Raw genomic sequence first — 22608 nt, 5'->3', positions numbered from 1 at the left:
GGAAAGAGTTCATCAAAATATGATGGCTTATTTCCAGTGACTATATAAATTATGGCAAATTAAATATATTAAGCAAATAAGTTACATACTTATGGAAAGAGTTTTATTTTTATCTGTGACTTTGCTGACATTTGTCCACTGCTCAGAAAATCCACATGTATATTTATAGTTTCATGTGTTTTCCGAAAAAACAAAATAGGTGCCAGGCTGTATAAAATATCACCAACCAACAGAGGCAGAACAAAGCACTATCATATTCCAGAGAGGTTATTTTACTCTCTCTCTGTATCCCATCTACCCAAAACTGAACTAGAAACCCTCTTCTCCTCATTTCTTTCTCCCAGATAGAAACCAAGGACGAGCTGCAATATAAATGCACTGACCCACTTGCACAGCCCCCATCAGGTAGCACTCCACCACCTCGGTGAGTTTGGAGTGACAGGAGGTTCACCTACTGGTCAACAGAGGCACTCTAGTTCAGTTTGATTTTGTCTCTTTCTCTCCTCCTTAAATAACTAGCTTAATAAAATAGCTCCTTTTTAAACACCAGGCCTTAAAGTTATTTGTATATACAAGATTGAGAAAGCTTCTTCAGCCTGGATTTTGGGAATTTTCAGGCTCATGTCAGCTTTTAGCTTATTTTCTAGCTAAATGCAAATCTTTGCTTACAAAGTCACTGGGAATAAAAGTTTTTAATCTCTTAACATTTTAAACGCTTTTCCTTGAATCAGCCTAAGGATCCAAGTGTTCCATAGAAGTTCTTAGGCTGCAAATCCATTTACTAAGGATAGGATTATACAGCACATGTATATCATTTTACATATGATGCTTTTAGGGACTTCAAACTGACAAGGCTGCTTTAAAAAGCTTTCAGTTGGTGAGCAAGCTTTATTGGAAGGATTTACTCAGTTTTTTAATTGTACTAAGCTTAAAAATGGATATAGTCCTTGCCTCTGTTACTTGGCTATAAATCTGAAGGTTACCTGTTGTTATGAATATAAAAATACCATATAGTTGTTTCAATTATCAACTAATGATAAAAAAAAATAATTCACAGCAGAATGTATCTATTCTTCACATAATTAAATCTCACTTTAAAATCATATCTAGGCTAAGATCACTGTATGGGAGAGGACCATGTCTGGCAGCTGCTTGAAAAAAAGTGAGCTTTTCCTGTCCAGACAATCTACAGAACATCAACATATGTTCTCTGTTAATTTACCATGCACACATACAGCCACCCGTGCTTCTCTCCATCCCTAGCAATGCCCTTAGCATGTTGCCTCTAGCTTGGGTTTGCAGTCATAGAAGATTGGGTCTTACGGGCAAGACAGAATAAAGATCACCTCCAGAAACAGGATGGAAGGTTTTGAGGTGGAGTTCCATTAGAAAATAAGGCAACTACATTATTGTTAGGTCACAGGTTACCTCGCATAAACAAAACATATGCATAAAAATAACATGTTTAAGGAGTCTCTGGTGATGGACAAGACCAGAATGCAGAGCCATGGCTCTTACAGAAAAGGTTGTACACAGTCCTCTTCCACACATTGATCTTAAAAGAATAGTTACACATGAATTCCAAGTCTGACATATTCACACATTAAGAGTTTTGGAAAGTTGCTTAAATGCCCAGCACTGATGTGAGCATTCTATAACATGGCAGCAAGTCCACTGTTCAACATGCTTGACTGGAGAAAGGAAAGAAAAAACAAATCACAATGATGAATTCAGAAATATTTTTACATGTTAAAGAAGAAAAAATAAACAAACAAAAACAGAACAAAAACTATGGCAATAACCATGAACTAAAACACTAAGAGTCTTGAAACAGATGTAGCTTACAGACAAATCACCCATATAAAGTATAGTTGATTTATAATAAAGTACAAATAATCCTGGATGCTGTTACATGTTCTGAAAGTACTTTCTCATTGATACATTGATCAGTAACTGTGTAAAATATGGAGCGTGATTCAGCCATTACATGAAACTTCAGCTATAAGAAAAACACAAATTATTTTAGATGCAATCACAAAAAACAGGAAATGCTCTAATATATTCCAGGTGCTACAACATCATGTTCTGCAAAAACTATGCTGTGCTACTAAGGTAGGTACTTAGAATTTATTAGGACATATTCTTGTTCTCAGTAGAAACGGTCTTGTGAGTATGTTTATTAATCAGTAGGACGTATAGCACCACAGTCTTTAAGGCATACAAGCTTTCACAAATTCATTAGGATTCAAATATTCAAAAATCCAGTATCAGCTAGTCCACAGAAGCACTGCAAAACTGTACCAGCATATTCTGCTCTCTGAGGCAGCCAAAATACTTAATTCACTTGCCATAGGCACTTTTAAATTTAACAATGTTAGCACAAACTACTCAGAACAATTTCGGTTACGTGGCTTCCCATTTCTATGAAAAATATTATGAAAATTGGTCAACATACCTCTTGAAAGCTTTCTTTAAAAAAAGGTATCTGAAAGAGTAATTTTTCCTATATCTACTTGCAGATTTTGAACTCTTGCTCATAAAAACTTAACATGACAATAAAAAATAAGGAGATGATCCGAGGGCTGGTGCACCTCTGCTACAAAGACAGGCTGAGAGAGTTGGGGCTGTTCAGCCTGAAGAAGAGAAGGCTCCAGGGAGACCTTATAGCTGGGGGCTACAGGAAGGCTTGTGAGGGACTTTATACCAGAGATGGGAGTGATAGGACAAGTGGAAATGGTTTTAAGCTGAAACAGGAGTTAGATATTAGGAGGAAGTTATTTTGTGTGAACGTGGTGAGACACTGGAACAGGTTGGCCAGGGAGGTTGTGGATGCCCCTCCCTGAAAGTGTTGAAGGCCAGATTGGATGGGACTCTAAGCAACCTGGTCTAGTGGGAGGAGACCTTGCCTATGCAGGGGGGTTGGAACTAGATAATCTTCTAGGTCCCTCCCAACCCAAACCATTCTATGGATCTACGATTTTATGATTTTGTTACTTTAAACATGTGAGAGTTGGATTAATTTACTGCTGAAACAGTATATTAAGACTATCTTCACACCATCTGAGAGATTTCCAAGAGCCACAAAGTACACTAGTGAATTCTCAGACATTTATACTTCCAGACATTTATAAAATTGTTTGATTACCTCAGTAGATAAATGGACATGATTATTTAAAGAAATAAAACAGGCTGAGTTGGGAGAACATTTTTAAATTGGCAGCAAAAGATAGAGCACGCAGACAAGAAATCAAGTGGAAAATGACAGCTAAAAAAAGGATGAAGAGTAGTTGTTTCAATGATTTTTGTAAACCTGGGTAAGGAAAATAATCCAGCGAGACACTGGAGCAACAATATGAGTAGCTGAAAGTCAAGAGAGACTTCTATCAGGAAACTCAAGAGAACAACAAATTTCAAAGAAACCGTATAATCAATAACGAAGGCACAAGATAAAAAAAAAAAAAAAACACCACAACAACCCACAACTCACCCTGAAGGAGACTTCTTTTCTAAAAGCAAAAATGTCAAAGACAAATGAAATAAAAAGTCATATTAACAGAGGATGGATGGCATACTTTAGGTCAACAATGAAATAGTCCCAGTTGTATGCCTGTCACATTGACCAAGGCGCCATGAAGTTCCCATCTCCAAGACCTGTAGAGGTCAACATGAAAAGGAGAGCCAAATGCAGCACCTAGAACAAGTTGACTTATCTAACCATGTCTGCAGACTCTTGGCTTTTCTCATTTCAAAAACAGAGCCTTCCTAAAAACTTGGAAGTTTAAAATACTTATAAAATTAATAATAAAATAAGGTTACATAAGTCTTCAAGTATTACTATCTGGGGCTGATTTTACATGTGGATTACAGCACAGATAATTTACAGGCTGCAAGCTTTGCAAGAGCTGTTGATTCCAGCTTAATACTTCAATATTTGGCAAGGATAATATGCATTCTCTGTACACCAGTGATACTACAAACAGGGATTTCTGCATGGGGAGCATGTTGCAAAAGGAAAAAAAAATCAAAACATAATATAATTGAGCAAATGGGACCCCTAAGGATCTGGATAAATAAAACTCTCTGCTTAAATGAACCAAAAAGGTACAGTCAGCCTAGGCTTCTCATCTCAGGACAAAGGTGGACACTCCTGCCAATTTCTCAGTACATGAAGGGTTAATTTGTCGAATCAGTGATATGACAATAAATCCAAATGTTTTCAGATAGCCCTCTATTTAAAAAGATGTCAAAGCTCAAAATTTTTCCCAATGGACACTCAGCTGCTGTACCTATGTTACAGTTATCAGGAGCAGCCAATACAACATTCAATACACAATTCAGTAAAAGTAGCTAACTGTCACAAACATGAACAACATAATGTTTCCGTCTTTTCTGTATTTCTGAAGTTTTTCACCCTTTAAAAAATGAGATAACAAATATCAGGATTATCAACATCTTCGGACTTATGATGACACTGCTAGTGAACCAAACAGATAGAACTCAACATGATCCAGAAAACTGCCTGCTACACATGGATCTTAATGACATTCAATGTATTTAATTTCACAAATAAGTTTAAAAAAACTCACAAAAAAATTCAAACCAAGAAAAACAGAACATACCCACACAGCCCACATGACTTCCAGTGTTTATACTGGGTCTGCTGTGTCTGCCTACTTTTTCTAGTTAGATGTTTCCAATGTCTTTAGAATTCTTTTAAGCCATTGATCTTAGTGTGACCATTAACAAGCACATAAAATACATCAATAGCTAAGCTTAAAAACTCCCCAAAGCTGATTTATTTTCTTCCTCCAAGTATGGGTGGAGGGTTCCTCGTGTAATAGCTGTTGACAAGAAATACAGATTGAAATATAAACCAACAGAAACACAAAAATAGTTAAAAGTTTATATTTTAGATGTACACTGATAAAAAAACCACCATCCTTTTTATTTGGATTATAGAGCAGACTGGTTTGTTAAGGTTTTTTTAATGATTTGTAAATAAACACAAAAGAACGCGGCTTGAAAAAACGTACAGTTTACCATCTAAAAATTATGTATGGATAGTTCATGCCAGTGTTTTTTTTTCTTTCACACATTTTCAGACATGTTTATGAAAACAAGGTTTTTGTGAACAGTATTGTTGGATACATATACACTTCAATACCTTCTTGTGTATCAACATTATTGTTGCTCAGGGAGGAATTTGGTAAGAATCCTATAATTCGTTATTAATCTCCACCACATCATTCCAATCAGAATACTTATTTTGACAACATATCAACAGGAGACACTAAATCAGATGCAACAGGTGTGTAAGTACCTAACAATAGGGCCATTACTGGAGCATATACCACCACCAAAGCTCTTCCTGTTAGGCAAACTGCATAATTACTTTTTAAGAATCAAGTGTAACTAATTAGCACTTTTTAAAGCCAGTATGCATGATCCTTAAGTCTTAGATATCTCCATTTAAATTTACCATCTGGGATTACTTTTCCATAGCAGGGAAAAAAGAACAGAGAAGATGGAAGAGTGTTACACACATGCATGGCGTACTAGAATCAATTTGGGTATCCATATGGACATAATAGACAAGCCAAAGCAGCTGTAGATAATCATTAGCACTCCAGCTGTAATCTGAGATGAAGATTAGTCAAATACACTGATTAAATTGGTACCTTTAATAACTAGACAAGCACAGAAAGAATTCATCATTATAATTTTTTTGTGTTTGTTCACTGCATAGCATCTTATGAAGTAGTTCAGTTTCATTTACACAATTAATTATTAAGATAATTGATAGAGAGCAAATAGGGAAGCAACATTGAATGTATTTCTAGTAGTATTCAGGACAATTAGTTCTCCATTCTGAATAACTAAAATTTATGGAGCAATGGAGATGAACCTTGTGCAATTTATACCTTATAGCCAACATGAAAATTGCTCTATGAGGTGGAAATTCAAGCCAGATTTAAAATACTGCCCAAATTTCAAGTAAGGCTAAAATCATCATAACTAACAAAGAAATCTAAATGAGCCTTGCATTACTTAATATCAAATTACATTCTAAAAGATAAACTGGAATGCTATGATTATCATCTGCAACATTGTCAGCATTACCTCCTGTTTTAGTTCCACTTTTTTTCCTAAGGAATGCGTACATGACAAGGCAATCAACTATGAAATCAAAACATCTGAGCTTTAATAAGTAGCACTAATAATCCTAAAAAAAACCAATTACTGTCCAAATTTTAAAAAAAAAGTTCTCAGCTAAAGCTAAATTTGTTAGGTCGTGTGTGTGTGCATGTGTATATATATATATACAAATCTATAAAATAGAATTATTGAGGCTGGAAAAGACCTCTGACTTAACACCACCACATCAGCTAGAGCATAGCACCAAGTACCACATCCAGTCTTTTCTTAAACACCTCCAGGGATGGTGACTCCACCACTTCCCTGGGCAGTCCATTCCAATGTCTAACCACCTTTTCTGTGAAGAAACACTTCCTACTATCCAACCTAAACCTCCCTGGTGCAGCTTCAGGCCATGCCCTCTCATAGGTATATTTTTAATATACATATATGTTATACAATATATATGTATTTTATATTTTATACATCTATAATTGCAAACTTGCCAAACAATTGGCAAAAATATCAGGAAGCATGACAAAAATTCAACACAAAATAAATGTTTGACAGTTTTCACTCAAGGTGATGATGTAAAGTATTAACTTGCAAAACCAAGACAGCTCATGGAAATAAGTTAACAGAGCTAGATAATATCACAATTTTACTATCAACAAAATTCAAAGAGTTCCTTTTCCTACCAGAAAAGAGACAAGAACCTCTATATAAGAACACTGGGAAATAAAAGATCCAAGATATTCACTTGCAAGTTAAGCTGTAGGCACTTCATTAAATATATTAAATTATACTATTTGTCATATTCTAGCAAATATTGTACCTAAATTTAATGCAAAAACTGAAGGTATTTCTCAGCATTAATAGAACCTATTAGTCTAGCTTCTTATATTCCATATTCATAGTTTAATCCTAATGTACAGATGTGAGGGGAAAGCAGAATAAAATGCATCATAAATTTACTAACTCACATTTTATGCTTGATAAAGCAACTATAAGAAAATTATACAAAGACTCAATAATAACTTGTGCAATCAGTTAAACCTGGAGACCAAATTAATATGAGAAAAATAATTCATGTAACAAGCTAGACAGAAATGGGACCAACAGGTTACTTGTTTAAAAATATATTCTCAGACTAGATGGGGATTATCATTGAATAGTGGAGGTAGTCAAAAGCTATCTTAAAATAAAAATACGTCACAATAACAGCACAAGTGTGCTAGAATGATTCATTGATAGCATGAAGTTGTTCATAGTGTTAAACATTAATATACCCCACGCAAAGAGCTAGGTGACATGTATACTTGACTAACAGAAAGACATAAAATTTAGGAATGTAGTCTCTAAACAACATATTTAGGAAGTGAGGGGAATAATTTTAACTCGTCTACTGGAGGAAAAAGAAGATAATTTTTTTAAAAAAAGAAACACAGAATTACTGTATGTCACCTATAGGATATAGACAGGAAATTAATTAATTAATGTTTAAAGGATTCCACAGTGTGGGATTTTACAGTGTGGGATTTCCAGAGATCAGGCAGTGATCCAGATGCTGGATTTCCAGAAGTGGTCAGGCAGAAACAGTATCCCAGCACAGGAGAGAGACAAAGCCATAGCCAGGAAACAGAATAGGAAAGATTAAACTGGAACAGGAACAAGAATGCTATTTGAGTGACTAGGAGAAATAAGAGCCTAGTAAGAAGACACTTGTTTACCCTGGTGTAATGAAGTCAGAGGTAAAAATCTGACACTCTCTACACAAGGAGGACAAAAAGAAAAGCAAATTGAGAAAGAACAGCTCTTTTAACTAAATTACTATATGCACACAAAAATAGGTTTGTATCAAGGAGATTACATGAAAAAAAATTAACGTGACACTAAATTCAAAGAGTCAGAAACATGACACTCAAGAACCTTTGAACATGTTTATGACTTGTAACTACAATACTGCCATTTCACTCCACAGGGTTTGGGAATATGGCATAAAATAATTAACTAAAGATTCTTTTTCTAAATCAAAGTAATTAAGACAAACATTTTAAAATATCCACTCAAGTTTCAAATTTTTATGCTAGAGTTGTTTGCAAAGTCTTGGGGTGTTTTTTTTTTGTTTTTACTTTATTATTTTTTTTTGTTACACACATAACCTTCCCTCCATACAAAGTGTCCCTGAATATAATAATGGGGAACTCTGTGTTTGCCACATATAGGTAGTTAAGGTTATATTTTGCTGCAATAATTAAAAAATCAGGAGTTTTCACACAGGTTTTAGGTCCCTAAAAACAACTGATGCCTTTGTCCCTAAACTACTGTACCTGGACTATTGTGGTACCCCTGCAAGGTTAGGATAACAGAGAGGAAAGAAAGAAATAAAGCCCATGCAGAGACATCAATAGCATCAAAATTAAATCACTGGGGCTGCTAACACCACCGAAATCTTGAGGGAAAGGAAAAAGAGTAGCTTGTAGACTGAAGTAGGATTACAAAAAATAAAAAAAAAAATAAAAAAAATTACAGAATCATAGAATGGTTTGGGCTGGAAGGGACCTTAAGCAGTATCAAGCCTAAATTACAGCTCAAAAATGCTTAGCCTGGATGTTCAGTCCTGAAGACAGCTGTTCTTAACAGCCACCTTATTTTTTTTCCAGGTTGTATCTTGTAAACTGCAATGCTTCCAGGCATTCATAAAAGGACATAATCAGTTGGATGTCATGTCTGCCCTAGCATATGAATCTACCTGCCTCCAAGATCTGGATAGGCAACCCGAGAACGCAGCCCACAGAAACACAGGGGCACCAATTTATTTAAAAATGAGAACATAAGGGGAAGACAAAACTCTTCCTCCCCCTTCTTAGTCTCATTGAGCAGCACAATGGTTAGAGGCACAGACAAGGGAAGGTTTGCAGCACTCACATGCTGTCTCAAATCAAAAAAACAACAGCATGGAAATTGGACTTTAATGCAGATTCCAGAAAATTCTGTTCTCGAGTATATTTGTATATATGTCCGTAAACACACAAGGAGATACAGACCCACACTTATCTACAGATCGGTTTTAGAAATATTTTGGGTTTATATACAAGACTTCACCTTTAAACTCATACAAGTCCCTGCTGCTTTACAGACAAGTCTTTTTAATTAATCACAGCTCCTTTGTCTCCTTAATTAGTCCCAACCTGCCAGAAAGTTGAGAAGTTAGTCATGTCATTAGAAAAAAGTGAAAGGACTTAAAAAGCTAAAATACTTCAGGAACTAGGCATCACCAAGAAGCTCTGCATTAAATTAAAATTTCACATATCGAAGCAAAGGCACCTAGCAATTTTTAGAGCTTACATTTAAATAATAGAAAATTACAATCATCTAGAAATGACAATTATATATCAGCATACCAAGAGAACCAAAATATTTTCATTTATCCCACAACAAATACAACATTAATTTCTATACGTGATTTCTAAAGCAAGGCCAAATAATGTCCTAGGAAGGCTGAACCACAATAGAAATAAGAAACATCAACATTTATGTTCATGCAAACTTGATTAATATTTAATTTTCACTCTCCGCATTGATCACATTTTTATTTGTTGGTAAATGAAAATGCCTTCCTGCCCTGTTCCCTCCTCCATAGTTACCTCTTTACCCCATTGTTTGGGGTTATATCTCTTTAGCAGTTTCAGACAACTGCAATGTTCACCTAAAGGAGAATATATATTTTATTTTTTTTAAAAAAGTAGACAGTCGTAGAACTCTGATGATAACTGGAGAATTATCAATCAAAAAACATACTTTACAAGCCCTACTTATCTTCTCCAATTAGTAATATAAGTCACCAATTTTACCTTAAACTTACAATATTACTTACATTATTGCTTAAACAAATAATTTTGGTGGAATAACAGTGAATTGGTGGTGAAAGACCATCAATCATAAGAAACACATAAGCCTTGCATCTCCAGAATTAGATGGTTTAAACAATCTCATGATTGTTAGCCTACTAAATTGTGAGGAACTAAAGTTAAAATAGAGGTGAAGTTCAGATTTAGATGCTTAAAAAGTTATATATGCTAAAGTAAGCATTTTTCCTCCAGAATGAGAGATAAGCAAATAAAGCTCTACATGTAAATGACCCAAACACTAAACATTATTCTTCTAAGAATAACTGAAACCAGGCAATTAATGCAGAGTCAATCCATTCCATTATATGAGAATCCTGACATTTACCTTCAAATTAAAGAATAAGCCCTAAAGAGATTAATTACATTTTAAGACTATAGAAATTGAGAACCAGGTCTGCAGTCTAATTGCAAGTGCAAAATTATGAAAAGTCTTATTATTCCTCCTATAACATTATGTTAATAGAAATTAAATAAAATTACTACCTTTTTAATGCTTAAGAATTGTACTGCATAATTAATATCAAATTATTAAAGAGTCATATTAAATTTTTATCTTACAACTATAGCTAGGTCTGTGAATGTTTTCTGCTGCTGTATACCTTCAAAATGTTACTTTGTCCCCAAACCAAGAAATGCTTCCCATCCAGAATCTGTTACAAAACCAAAACCTTATTTTGTGGACATGCTGAAATTTCACCTGTTTCTGCAACACTTCTTGCTTTGCACAGAGTGGTCTCCTTAGTGAGAGCTCCCTTCAAATCCCACCTCAAGCAGATAATTATGCAAGGACATGGAATCTTTGAACTGAGTTGATTATCTCCACAGCTTCTGAAAAGTACTTTCTAAAGACCGTTTCTCCCTCCCAAAACGTCACCATGATTGATTTGATGAGCAAATATATAGTATTTCTGATATGCAGGTATTACACATATCCACACTGCTACTTTCTCTTTGCTGCCTGAGTGAATAACTGAGGAGTTAAAGCACACAAAACCCTGAAGAACTGTACAAGTCAATTGGGGGGGTGGGGGAGGTAGAAGACAATAATATAACAATAAATCTTTCTGATACTCTTAAGCACTGGCAATCTCCTCCAAAAATCTACCTGTTATGAAAAAATCCACCCTTAAGATTCAAAGCAGCAAGGGTCACAAGCAGGCCAGATTTATGCAGCCTATAATCAAGTTATCACTGGAACCAAGTACAGAGATGCTCTGAACAAGATCCCTAGCTGAGCACATGCACTAACAGAAACATGCCATGCTAATATGGATTGACCAGAATATACAACTTTCTCCATGATTTTCAGACTCCATTCAGATTTCCATACAGATTTTTAGCATTTTCCATTTTCTACAGAAGTGATGAAAAGATCTATTAGACTAGAACGTCTTAACACTAAGGCAAGCACATGGTACCAAGAGGAATGTAATGAGCAAAGAACAGAGAACTTATAAAAAATAAGTTGTTGTTAAAAAAAAAAACAACACACCACAAAATAAAGGCACCCTGTCATTTAAACTTTGTCATCAGAACACATACATCATAAATACATTACATACTATAGATGAGCTTGCAGAGCTTGTTATCTTATCGATTGACATAATCTCAGGAAGCCTTTTAAACACTTCTGGTCTATTAAAAACAAAAACTTCAAAAACATAACAAGGAAGTTCTCAACAAGTAGGAAAAACCCAAAAGTTGCTGCCTCTTAACCATTTGCAGATTTTTTTTTTTTAATATAGGATATCTGAGTACTTCCTTCAAATACTGTAATTTTATTCAAAATCATATGCCTTCAAATAGCACCAGAATAAGTTATATGATACACTTAAGACTAAGCATGTAATGATATAATTATGAGAACAACAAATCAGTTCTTCTGCTAAGGATCTTGTGCAGCTATGTTCATAGTCACCAAAATGAGCATGTGTTAGTTTTTTCATTCTTCCAGCCTTGTAGGTCAATAATTTACCTTCAAAAACAGTGAATTACATGAAGACAATACGAAAACTTTAGATTAGAAATCAAGAATATCACACATTGCATGGTGCTTTCCTTCATCACCACAGAAAAACAGATTAAACCTAAATTCCTGTATTTAAAAAGGAATAAGATTAAACATGTCCATCTGGTTTGGTTTTCAGTAGCCAATTAAAAGTCAAATTTATCAGGATTATAAAAATCTTGACTGAAGAGGAAGAGATGACTTATCAAAGAATTGTGTAAGAGTGTCCTTAATAAGAAAGAACTTTAGCCACATTATTTTAATAGTGGGTAAGACTTCTTAAGATCTTTACTGAGGATGACCTCAAAATTATCAAGACAATGCAAAGGAAAATTTTAGAGGAACATTTTCTCAAACTCAATCTCAGTGCAATACTGCAAGCTTCCATCATTCCAAAAGAATCTAACATACATCAGCTCTCCTTTTCAGTCCAATTGCCATTTATAAATGCAGCCAATCTAAATTAAAAAGCCTAATATTAATGGAATATTCTGTTTACATTCAGCTTCCTGTCATCTCAGAGTTTCATACTAGAGAACAGATATCTGAATGCATATGAATCCCAAAAGCAGCAAGTGCACTTCAAGGATGTATATAAAATTGAAAAATCAAATTACCCAGCAATGTCCTGTTAAACAGCTTTTGAGAACTCAGTATATTAAGGTGTGGTTTGCTCACATGACCCCCCATCCCCTTTAGAAAGAAGACAGAGCAACAACAAATTCAGTCCAGCTTTGATGCCCTGGCTCACTGGAATGAAGGACAACTTTCAAGATCAATTCTCTAAGTATTCATAAGTCTCTAAATATTGGCATTTATACCTGCATTAAACAGAAGCCTTCCATATACTCACTGAATGACACACAGTATGTTTGGGTCAGTCTAAAGTATCATCCTAAAACTCCTCAGCTATGTAACCACACCTGAAGAATAAGCTTCATATCCTCTCCTTTATCTATGTTACACAGTAAAGATGTCTGAGAAAACAAAGCACTTCAATCTATTTGTATATTTGCAGGAGAAGAATGTACCATTTTAAAACACTTTCGTCTTCCTAAAATAAGGACTGGGACAGAACTACAGAAAATTGTATCAACTCCCAAGCTTTCAATTCAGTTTGGTCACTTGTTATTTAACTTCAGACAACCACACAACTTCTGGCTTTGTACATTTAAAACGGCTCAAAGGTTTCTTGAGGTCACTGTGATGACTAGCTACAGAGATTTTAAAATAAGCAATACAGAAACAAGGTAGCACACACATGTATAGAGGTAAGTACTGCCTTATATATAGGTAGGTTTTATTTTTCCCTGGGGAAAGTACATCAGTATAAGCAATTTGGAAATTAAGAATACTAGAAAAATTGTGTCATTTTGATTTTCAAATAAATGCTCACTGATTATTACTACAAAGTGCTACACTATTAAAAATACAAGAAAAAACCACCAAAGTTTTAAAAACAAATATTCTGGATTTAATGCTTATATCAGCATTAGGTTTTAGAAAACATGTTTAACACAGCTGTCTTAACATGATATTACAGCTGTGCACACAAGTGCAGATGTGTATGTTTTTAAAAATAGACATTTGTTTGTCCAGTCTTTGTCATTCTTCAGAAACACCTTCCAGCTCCTGTTCTATGTTTTAAGTTACCCTTTAGAAAGTCTCAGTTGACTTAAGAAGCAAACAGATCTGTTGATATGAGAGAACCAAAGCAGCAGGCAGCTTAATTCAATTACAGCAGCTCTACGATACTTGCCACAACACACACAGTTCATTTCCCTGTTCCCCATAACTGCTCTGGTGCATTTTGCATGTACCACAAATGTTTTATTAACAAGTGTCCTTCAAAGTACATTCATAACCTGTGCTTGCACACAAACACCAATGTGAGGGTTTTGCATTTGCTTTGGTTTTACTCTTTTGAATTTTGTGAGAAACAAGACACTTTTTTTTTACACACACTATCTAGATTCAGGAAAGAATAATTAAAGGTGTCAATTATCCTACAGTTTGATTACTCAGCATTTCCATTTTACTAATAAAACTGGAACTACCAAGTATTCCTTTATATAAGTCAGAGCACATCAAAGTTTTCTTGAGTTCTGAAAGCCCAGGTGTGTATCAAGAAAATCAAGCTTACCATATTTTATTCACCACTGAAATCCACAACAGAAAGGAAAGTAGTATGAACTTCAATATGACTAGCCAGATATTTTTCTGGTTAATTTATCTTTGTCCTTGGACTGGGGGCAAGGGTGACAACCAACGCAGCACATTTGTCTTGTTCCACAGTGCCTCGTGGTTTACCTACACCTCAAGTAGAGGTTTCTGTGAAGCTCACCAAAGTATTGTAAGGCCAGCTCTCCTCCCAGGCTTTTGACCAAAATCATTGCTACTCACACTTTACTGCCACAGCTGGTAACACAGATGGTTAAGATCTGGTTCTTTTATGATACTTCCGATTGTTCTTCAATCTCAGCTCCTGTATCCCAACAGCTACACGGCATACAAAAGATGATCCCCTTTTTCATTGAAGGCAAGTTATTAATCTCTTAGGTAACAGAGAACAAGCTAAAAACTGAAAAACATGGGAATAAACACATATCTATGCATAAAAGTGCATGTCTATAATAAAAGTCACAATTCTGTAATAACAATCATCCTACAAACTTGGAATGCATGGTTCTTTGATACTGATACAGGAAGGTAATGACTAATATAGATCATTGTATTCAGACAAGGAGGGTGCTTTGTCTTCAAAATATCTGTTAAGTACTCCAGCATAACAATACTTTATTTATAAGATTTAATTCAACACTGGGAGCTAGGTTTTCTTTGGGCTATGTCAGCTTCTGAAATAACATCTTATTAGTGGCTTAGACAATGTACATTTTTTCCCAATGATTCTCTTAGAGAACAATTTCTTCTCCAAGTATTTTACAACACAGTCTGCTTGCAAGTTTTAGATGCATCTGATCTAATGAGGAAGTGATTTTAAACACCCATTTGAGATATATGGCACAGTTTAGACAAGAGGACTTCGTGCTATAGTATTTATCACATCCTAGGAAGAAATGCCGTCTCTGAAATTGTATCCAGCTCATTAGCTGTCCCTCATCATCACAGTCATGGATCACCTCAAGTGTTTAACCTTACAGGAAGTGTTATTTCCTTCCTACAGATGAGACACAAGCACATAAATTATGAAAGAAATCCATAAGAAAATGTAGACGCTGAGTGTCATTTTGTGTGTCTGCATCCAATCTTTAAGTACTTCAGCACTCGTTCCATCCCCAGGCAATCCTAGAATATCCTGGCTCTAGAATTCCCTACCCAAATCACGATTCTCAGGCACATGCTGTTTAAAACATGTAAATAATTTTCTACAGCTAGCTTGTTTATAAACACCATTAGCATGAACAAATAGATATTTTGCCATCATGTTTGTAGTAGCATATTACAGTCCCTAGCTAAGAAATATAAAATACTGATTGATTCAAACATAGCCTAGAATCCATTTTTCCACAAGTGACATAGGTCTAAATTTTGGAAAATATTTTACAATGTATTAATTTTTCATAAAATGCTGTTGGTTTAGCAGAGAGTTTAAATGTTTAGGCTCAAATACTCTATGTTTAGAACTCTATAGAACTGGTGTCTAAATTACTTTTCAGAAGTTTAAAGCTTCAGGTTCTAAGTCTCCATCAGACAGAAAAAGTCAAGTGCAGTTCTTGCACCCTGTGAATAAACAGTAGGGAAGAACTTTGTAGAGTAGGGATGATGGTTGGCTTCAGTGATCCCAAGGGTCTTTTCCAACCTGAATAGTTCTATGATTCTAAATATAACAGTGTTGAGCTCAGTTCCATCATTTCTCAATAGGGTCTTACTCCTTATAGAGCTCTGAAATCAATACAATCCTTATGTTCACATATTAGGGTTTTAATAATATATAGGGCAACCTGAAATAATAGTTTGAAAATTCCCACTGCTCACTCACCTCACATGAACACATACTTTGCTTGTAGTTTACTATTGTCCCTTTATGACTGTTAATTGATGCAGTTCACTGGAGTGTCCACATTTTCAGGTATCATCATCATTTATTCCTCCTTCCATCTACTTTGTAGCACGTCTTCCAAGACTAGACTATGCAGCTAATAACACATTCCATGGACACTGACAGATAATTATTCTTCAATAACGTACGAACTTCCAATTTTTCGATGCATTTTTTCGTTGTCTGCGTAGCAGCATTTCAAAGGGTTTTTTCACCAGCACATCAGTTAGTTACTATGTTTAAGAATATCCCAAGGATATTCCTGCAGCATTTCATATTACCTCCTACCTTTTCTGCCCACATTTTGATACAATTAAATCAATTTCTAGTGTAGTGTGATACACTGATCTCAAAACTACTCTTGTTCAATTTAAAAATTTGAGATGAACTATGTTAATGCCTTCCAAAATGTGATTATCACACCTTCTTTACAGTTAAAGGAAGCAAGAGATATACAATGTTGAGACTGTTTGCCAAACAAAATAGAAAACATAATAAATATTAAATGCTATAACCTGTACAGGCACTTATGTATCATTTTTTTGATAGACTTAAGCATCCATTTGTTGCAGCCGAGCTTTTAATGGACCCATGGCAATAGCAACCAGCATTTGGTGCTGTCTGAAGGCCTGGCAGGGTCATCAGCCATCTGTTCCCACACTTGCTAAAGTAACCAACTGCTTAGTCTGCAAACAAACTAGAGGCCAGAAACCACAAGCCCTTTGCCTAACTTGCATTTGGATTCAATCCTACAGATGGCATCGGACACAGACACAGGAAGGGATTCTGCTGTTGTTAATTATCAACTGCTTGTGGATGAAGAGAGGTGTTTTTTAAAGAGCCTAGCTCCACCCCAAACACATACAGGTTTGTATCTCACAATTACATATCACCTTGAATAGAGGAGGCTATGTTCAATTCACAGACTGGCTTGAGAAAGGCAGGGCCATGCATCAGTCACTTGGTACTGAGGATGCAGCAGCTCCAAGAAGGCTTGTGAGGCAGAAAATCATGGACCGAGCTGCCAGCACAGTGCTAAGCTTGGAAGCCTTCTCTGCAGCTGCACACAGCAGGACATCAAACAGCAGGGGAGAGGTGATTCTGCTTCTATGTTTCACCAGTACAACCACTACCAAAAGCCAGGCATCTCATTCTGGCATTCATAGCTCAAAAGTGCTGATCAAATAGGGAAAGCTAATAATGAAGAGAGCAATACAGGTTGGAAAAGATTGATGTTGAGGCAACTGAAGGAGCACTCTTCCTCTACCCTTGGTGAGGAACGGCTGAGAATATTTTCATCTATACAGGAACATAAACCTGACACACAGACAACTCTGCAATGAAGGCATTACTGAAAACACAAGAAAACCAAGCAACCAAGTGACCAAAATTACTGCTACCTCCACCTTTGGTCAACAAGAGACTTACTTGCATAAGTAATGTGAGGAAAATCACTTTTTAAAAAAATAAAATAAAATAAAAATTGTGAGGAAAGAGGTTCCTGTGGATGTTTTTCAACTTTTAGCAAGAATATGAATACACAAGTGCAAGAACACAACCAAAGAGAAGTGGGAAGGATAAAGTCACCTCTTTTCACAGCAGCATGAACTTCAACTGGCTGCAGCTGAAACTAACTTTCTTGTAAAGATAATTTCTTATGCAATTTTATTGTTTAATATACAACCTGCAATTTAAGGACACTTTACTTGCATGAGTCATTCTGCAGAAAGCAGAATTAAGAGTTTAAGATAGAAATAAGAATAGAATAATAAAATTTTCAGTTGTGAATGTTCTTGTACTTGGAAATTGTTCTATCCTTGAAGAATGCAGAGTCTTTTATAGGAGCTCTAGAAATTAGGGAGAACGTGCAGGAGGTAATTTAGAAGTGCAACAAGAACATCTGGAGAAAAGGTTTAATAATCAAACAGATCAATTTGCTCTCTGTAACAACTAGATATCTAGGACTAGGCAAAGCAGATTAACTGAACTGTAGGTACTGACAGGTGCTCAGCTATCCTCTACTGTCTGCTTCATTACATCTGACTCAATTTATCAAATAAACAACAATAAACATCTGAAAATACATTCTACTATTTTAAATAAAGCATTTCAGAAGACTGGATATTTGCAGTCAGTCAGTTACTCAAAAAAAACTGAAGAGGAAGAGCAGTTTCATGCACATTCTTTTCTCTATTGTTCTTCCACACACCAGTGTACAAACCAGAGCTAGAGAAAGAGGTAATTTTTTGCTTCAACCTGAGGGAAACTTCTTTCTCTCGTAAGAAGTAATTCTGTGAGTAGTAAAACTAATGAAACCTGTTTTCCTGTAGTGCTGCATCTCAAAATTGATCGACTTTGACACCTAAATACGTATAAGCTGTGACTGCAGCTTTTCCTGCAGCTGGGCTACTCATGTTTGTCTCCCTGAATTCCCTGGAGTCCCATAACATGATTGATTTGGGCAGCCTTTCCCTCTCTCCCTTATGCCCAAACACATATCATCATGAAAAGTGTAACTGACCAACTAAGTCAAAGGTATAGCAGAGAGGAAGAAAGAGGGGCAGTTGTAGCATTAAAAGCTTCATTTCTTCAATAAATCAAAGTATTTGAATAAAAGTGGACCCTGTGCCTTTATGCTTGTGGTTTTGTTTATGCCTTGGAAACTGGTACTTGAAGCTGTCTACTACGAAACCAGAACCTGCTCACCCTTTGGCTTTATCATGTTTCACCTGTCTCTTGCAGGCAGGCAGAATTCCTTTCCCCTCTCTTCTTATAACTAAGCTTTCTTTTTAATTCTGATACAAAAAAAAAAAAAAGAGAGAGAGAAGGAAATAAGTGAGAGTTGCATGCAGATATCCATCCTGAACTGAGAGTAAAATAATGTACTGCCAGGCAGAGATAAGGCCTAGATCATTCTGAGAAGTGACTGACAGAGATGTGAAAGCCATGCAGCAAGAACAACACTTCCATTTATAGAACGAGTTAACGCATGCTCCCCAATATAAGGAGCAAATACAAAAGCTGGTAAATAAGTAATAAAATAGTGCCAGAAAAGCTTTTAGACCCTTTTTTAACCCACCCATCCTCCTTTCATCCAGTACATAGCAACATTTGCAAGCAGTCTACTTCCTCAGTATTTCTCCTATAGAAAAAAGGCAAGGTTACCATAGTATTGTAAATTAATTGTGACACCTGTTTACTAACATGGATCAATTATTTTTTATGTCTCTCTGCAATGTTAAATAAAACAAAGCCAAAAATACTACTCATCTCTCACCAAAGAATTAATGGTCCCAAGTCACCCTTAGTTGGAATATTTCTTTTAAGATAATGTTTCTAACACTTGCTAATGCAAGTTGCTCATTCCCAGATGAGCAGAAATAACCATATTTCACTTATATGAATAAAAATACAGACCCTTTTATTTTTCTGTTTTTTAAGCCTGTCCTTAGTCTTTTTCCTCTACTAAGATAGTGACAGCAAATAAGCTTTACACCTGCCCCATTTAGGCCATTGAAAGTTCAATTTTAATCTTGCATAAAATAGACGCAACCCAGGCACTTCAAATTAATGAGACTTTGAAACAATGTAAACATTTAGAATAATACACAGTGCTCTATGAACTTCTGTATAGGTGACACCTACAGCCCATAAAGTAATTGTAATGAGTTTACAAAAGGTAAACATACTTTTCTATCCTTATATTAATCTGAAATACTCTTCATAGTAATTCGTACTGCTGCAAAACTGATACATAACCAAAATAACTTGTCAAATGAATGTACCACTGTTACATAAATCCAGCCATGGCTACTTTCATACTCATGATGCACAGTCAAACAGAAGCCATATACAGATATTCCACAAGAAAAAATAAATCAAACCATCAATTGCCACCCAAGTCAGAAAGGTCTTAAATCACCCAGCCATAATGCAGACTCACATTCATTTTCCAGCTCTTCAGTTGGAAATACATAGACTTGACTTATCACCCATTCAACACCCCTCTGAATTTTCAGGATACAAAATACAACCACTCGGAGTGGCTGCTTACATTGTAAGACACATTAACATACTTCATGCCATCCCCAAAGCACAGGACTTGAAAGGCTCTAAATCTTAAAATGCTTATTTTCATTGCAGAGTATATTTTGCTTCTAAAAATAAATATTAAATATGAGCTATCAAAGATACCACTAGGAATGTGTTCTCAGTAGAAAATATGTCTCCAACATAATAACAACTTACTTCCATGATAAAAAAAAAATCATAATGTAGGCATCACTGTAATTTTTAAAGCGAAGCATGAAAGAATACAGAGAAGTTAATTAGAAGTCTATTCTGATTTCACAGAAACTCCTAACAGCACATTGATAAACCACTGTGTTAGCTTAGCTTACAAGAGGTGCCCTTTCCACACTCAGGCACAACTTCCTCTAGGTGGGGATGGATTATTAACTTTCTACCAGAAGTGAAATTCTAACCAGTGTGCTTCTCACTCAACAAATACAAAAAGGTAGAGAAACATAAATGTTTTGTCAGTTAATAAAAAACAATAAATACCTATAAAGCCTGAATAAAGGCTTCAGTAACCATTCAGAGAATACACTAGTTCACAACAAGCTTTGAAATTTAAGAAATGAAAACCTGCTTCAGCCCTTGCGCTGTTAGGGTCTGTTCTGAGTTGTATTAAGACAAAGGATACAAGTAATCTCTTTAAAGCGAGGAAATAATAGCTCTGCAAGCCTGTCTCCTGCAAATCATTACAGACAAAGAAGATTCACCTGGGCCTCCCCTCCTCACTCTCAATCCCTAGCAATTAGCCCATTGCTCCATGGCACAGAGCAGGACAACCCGCGAAGCCTCAATACAGGTAGACAGCAAATAACCAACTTTAAAATCTTATTACCAAGTTCACATGTAGATAAGATGTATCACGTTTGCCTTATGTTACCTTTATAACCCTGTTACAATCTCTCTGATGGAATGATCCACCAATTATTACTAGTGATTTGTTTCTCTGTAGTGTTTCATTACTTCAGCCAACATGTCTGACTCCCAGCTACTCAACTTCCTAAGCTAACAAGTTACCAGCTTTACTACTTCTTTGTTTAGGAATAGGAGACTTTAGACTGCATGTTTAAATGTTACACCAACTACACAGTTTAAATGTAGTGCTCTAAGGGCAAAACTGAAGTTTGACACAATTTTAACTAGGCAGTTATTGATACTTTTACCTATTAGTACTTTCCATAGACAATCTGAATTTTTAAGGTACAGCCTCACTGATAGATTGCTGTTAGCTAGATATTTAAACCCTTTCCAGCCGTATATGTCAATATATTTACCAAATAATTCCCACTTTTAAGAACTGTTTCATAAGGGAATGAAATGAGATGTCCCACCCAAGGTTATACAGCAAAGTAAGTGTGTTCCTCACAGTCTTTATACTGATACCCAAGAAGGTGGGGTGAAGTGACAGCCCTATAACTTAAGTCTTCGTTTCCACTACATTTAGAAAAGCAAGTGTCAGGGTGCACTTCCTTCTCACTGATCTATGACACTGTATCACATCCACTTTTAAGAACGAGAAGGTAATTCTAGCTTCACTGCCCACTCACCCCTTTGCAAAAATAAGTTATTGTTTTACATTTACCACACTCTCCTCTCCTACAAACCTTGCAATGAATGATGTAAATTTCACTAAGTGATGCTTACGGTATCCTGAATGTGACTGACTAACTGGAATGAGCACAGCACTTTCACTCTCTGGAAGGAAAAAGTCTTTCAAATACACTAGTAATGTTTGCTCCTGGAGCAGCCCCGTGAAGTGCACTTGTCATTTCCATGACACTTCCAGAAGGGACGGCAGCAACGCAGCTTTAGGCCAATTCCTCCTTGTCTCTCAGTTCCTCCCATCATGTGGAGCAGCCTATTTTCAGCAGTGAGTAAGCAGGTACAATCTTCCATCCTCTGTTCTGCGAGGATGGGACCAAGAGGCAGAGCAGCCTATTCCATCCTCAACTTCTGTCACATACTTGCACCACGCATGAACGAAATCATAGCAGACACAAGCAGAAAACCAGGAAAAGTGACAACGACAGGAAAACGGCACAGGGAGAAGAAAAAGGGAATTATAATTAAGTAGGCACTTACTTGAACCTTCCCTGGCAATGTTGGCACTGGTCTCCCACCCAGCCCTGGTCGCAGACACAGGTGGAGTTGACACAATGACCCGAGAAGCAGGAGATTTTGTCGCAGGACTTGGACTGGGACACCTGGGCATAGAGAGCCAGGTACAAGAAGCCGTAGAAGAGCAGCCAGCTGTTCACATCCAGAAGCGAGGAGAAGCAGCAGCAGCAGGAGGAGGGGAAAGGTCTCCAGGCGCCCCGGGATGCGGAGGCAGCCCCGGCTCTCCCCGCAGCGCTGCCCGGGTCCATCTTCGCCGCGGGGCCCGCGGGCCGAGGCGCGGCCGCCTGCGGGCAGCGATGGCA

The 22608-nt window shown here is 36.3% G+C and overlaps 1 protein-coding gene across 1 annotated transcript in view; it reads right to left on the bottom strand.

The window, feature by feature from the left end:
- The window catches only part of ATRNL1 (attractin-like 1), a 454560-nt gene extending 432006 nt beyond the window's left edge, over positions 1–22554 (bottom strand). The window contains exon 1 of the mRNA XM_010003956.1: positions 22271–22554. Within this exon, the coding sequence (XP_010002258.1) occupies positions 22271–22554 (284 nt within the window). The remainder of the gene's footprint in view (positions 1–22270) is intronic.
- Between the last annotated feature and the right edge of the window lie 54 nt (positions 22555–22608).

This window comes from Chaetura pelagica, unplaced genomic scaffold (genome assembly GCF_000747805.2).
Source record: "Chaetura pelagica isolate M959 unplaced genomic scaffold, ChaPel_1.0 scaffold248, whole genome shotgun sequence".
Taxonomy (NCBI): domain Eukaryota; kingdom Metazoa; phylum Chordata; class Aves; order Apodiformes; family Apodidae; genus Chaetura; species Chaetura pelagica.
This window is presented reverse-complemented; position numbering and strand designations above follow the sequence as displayed.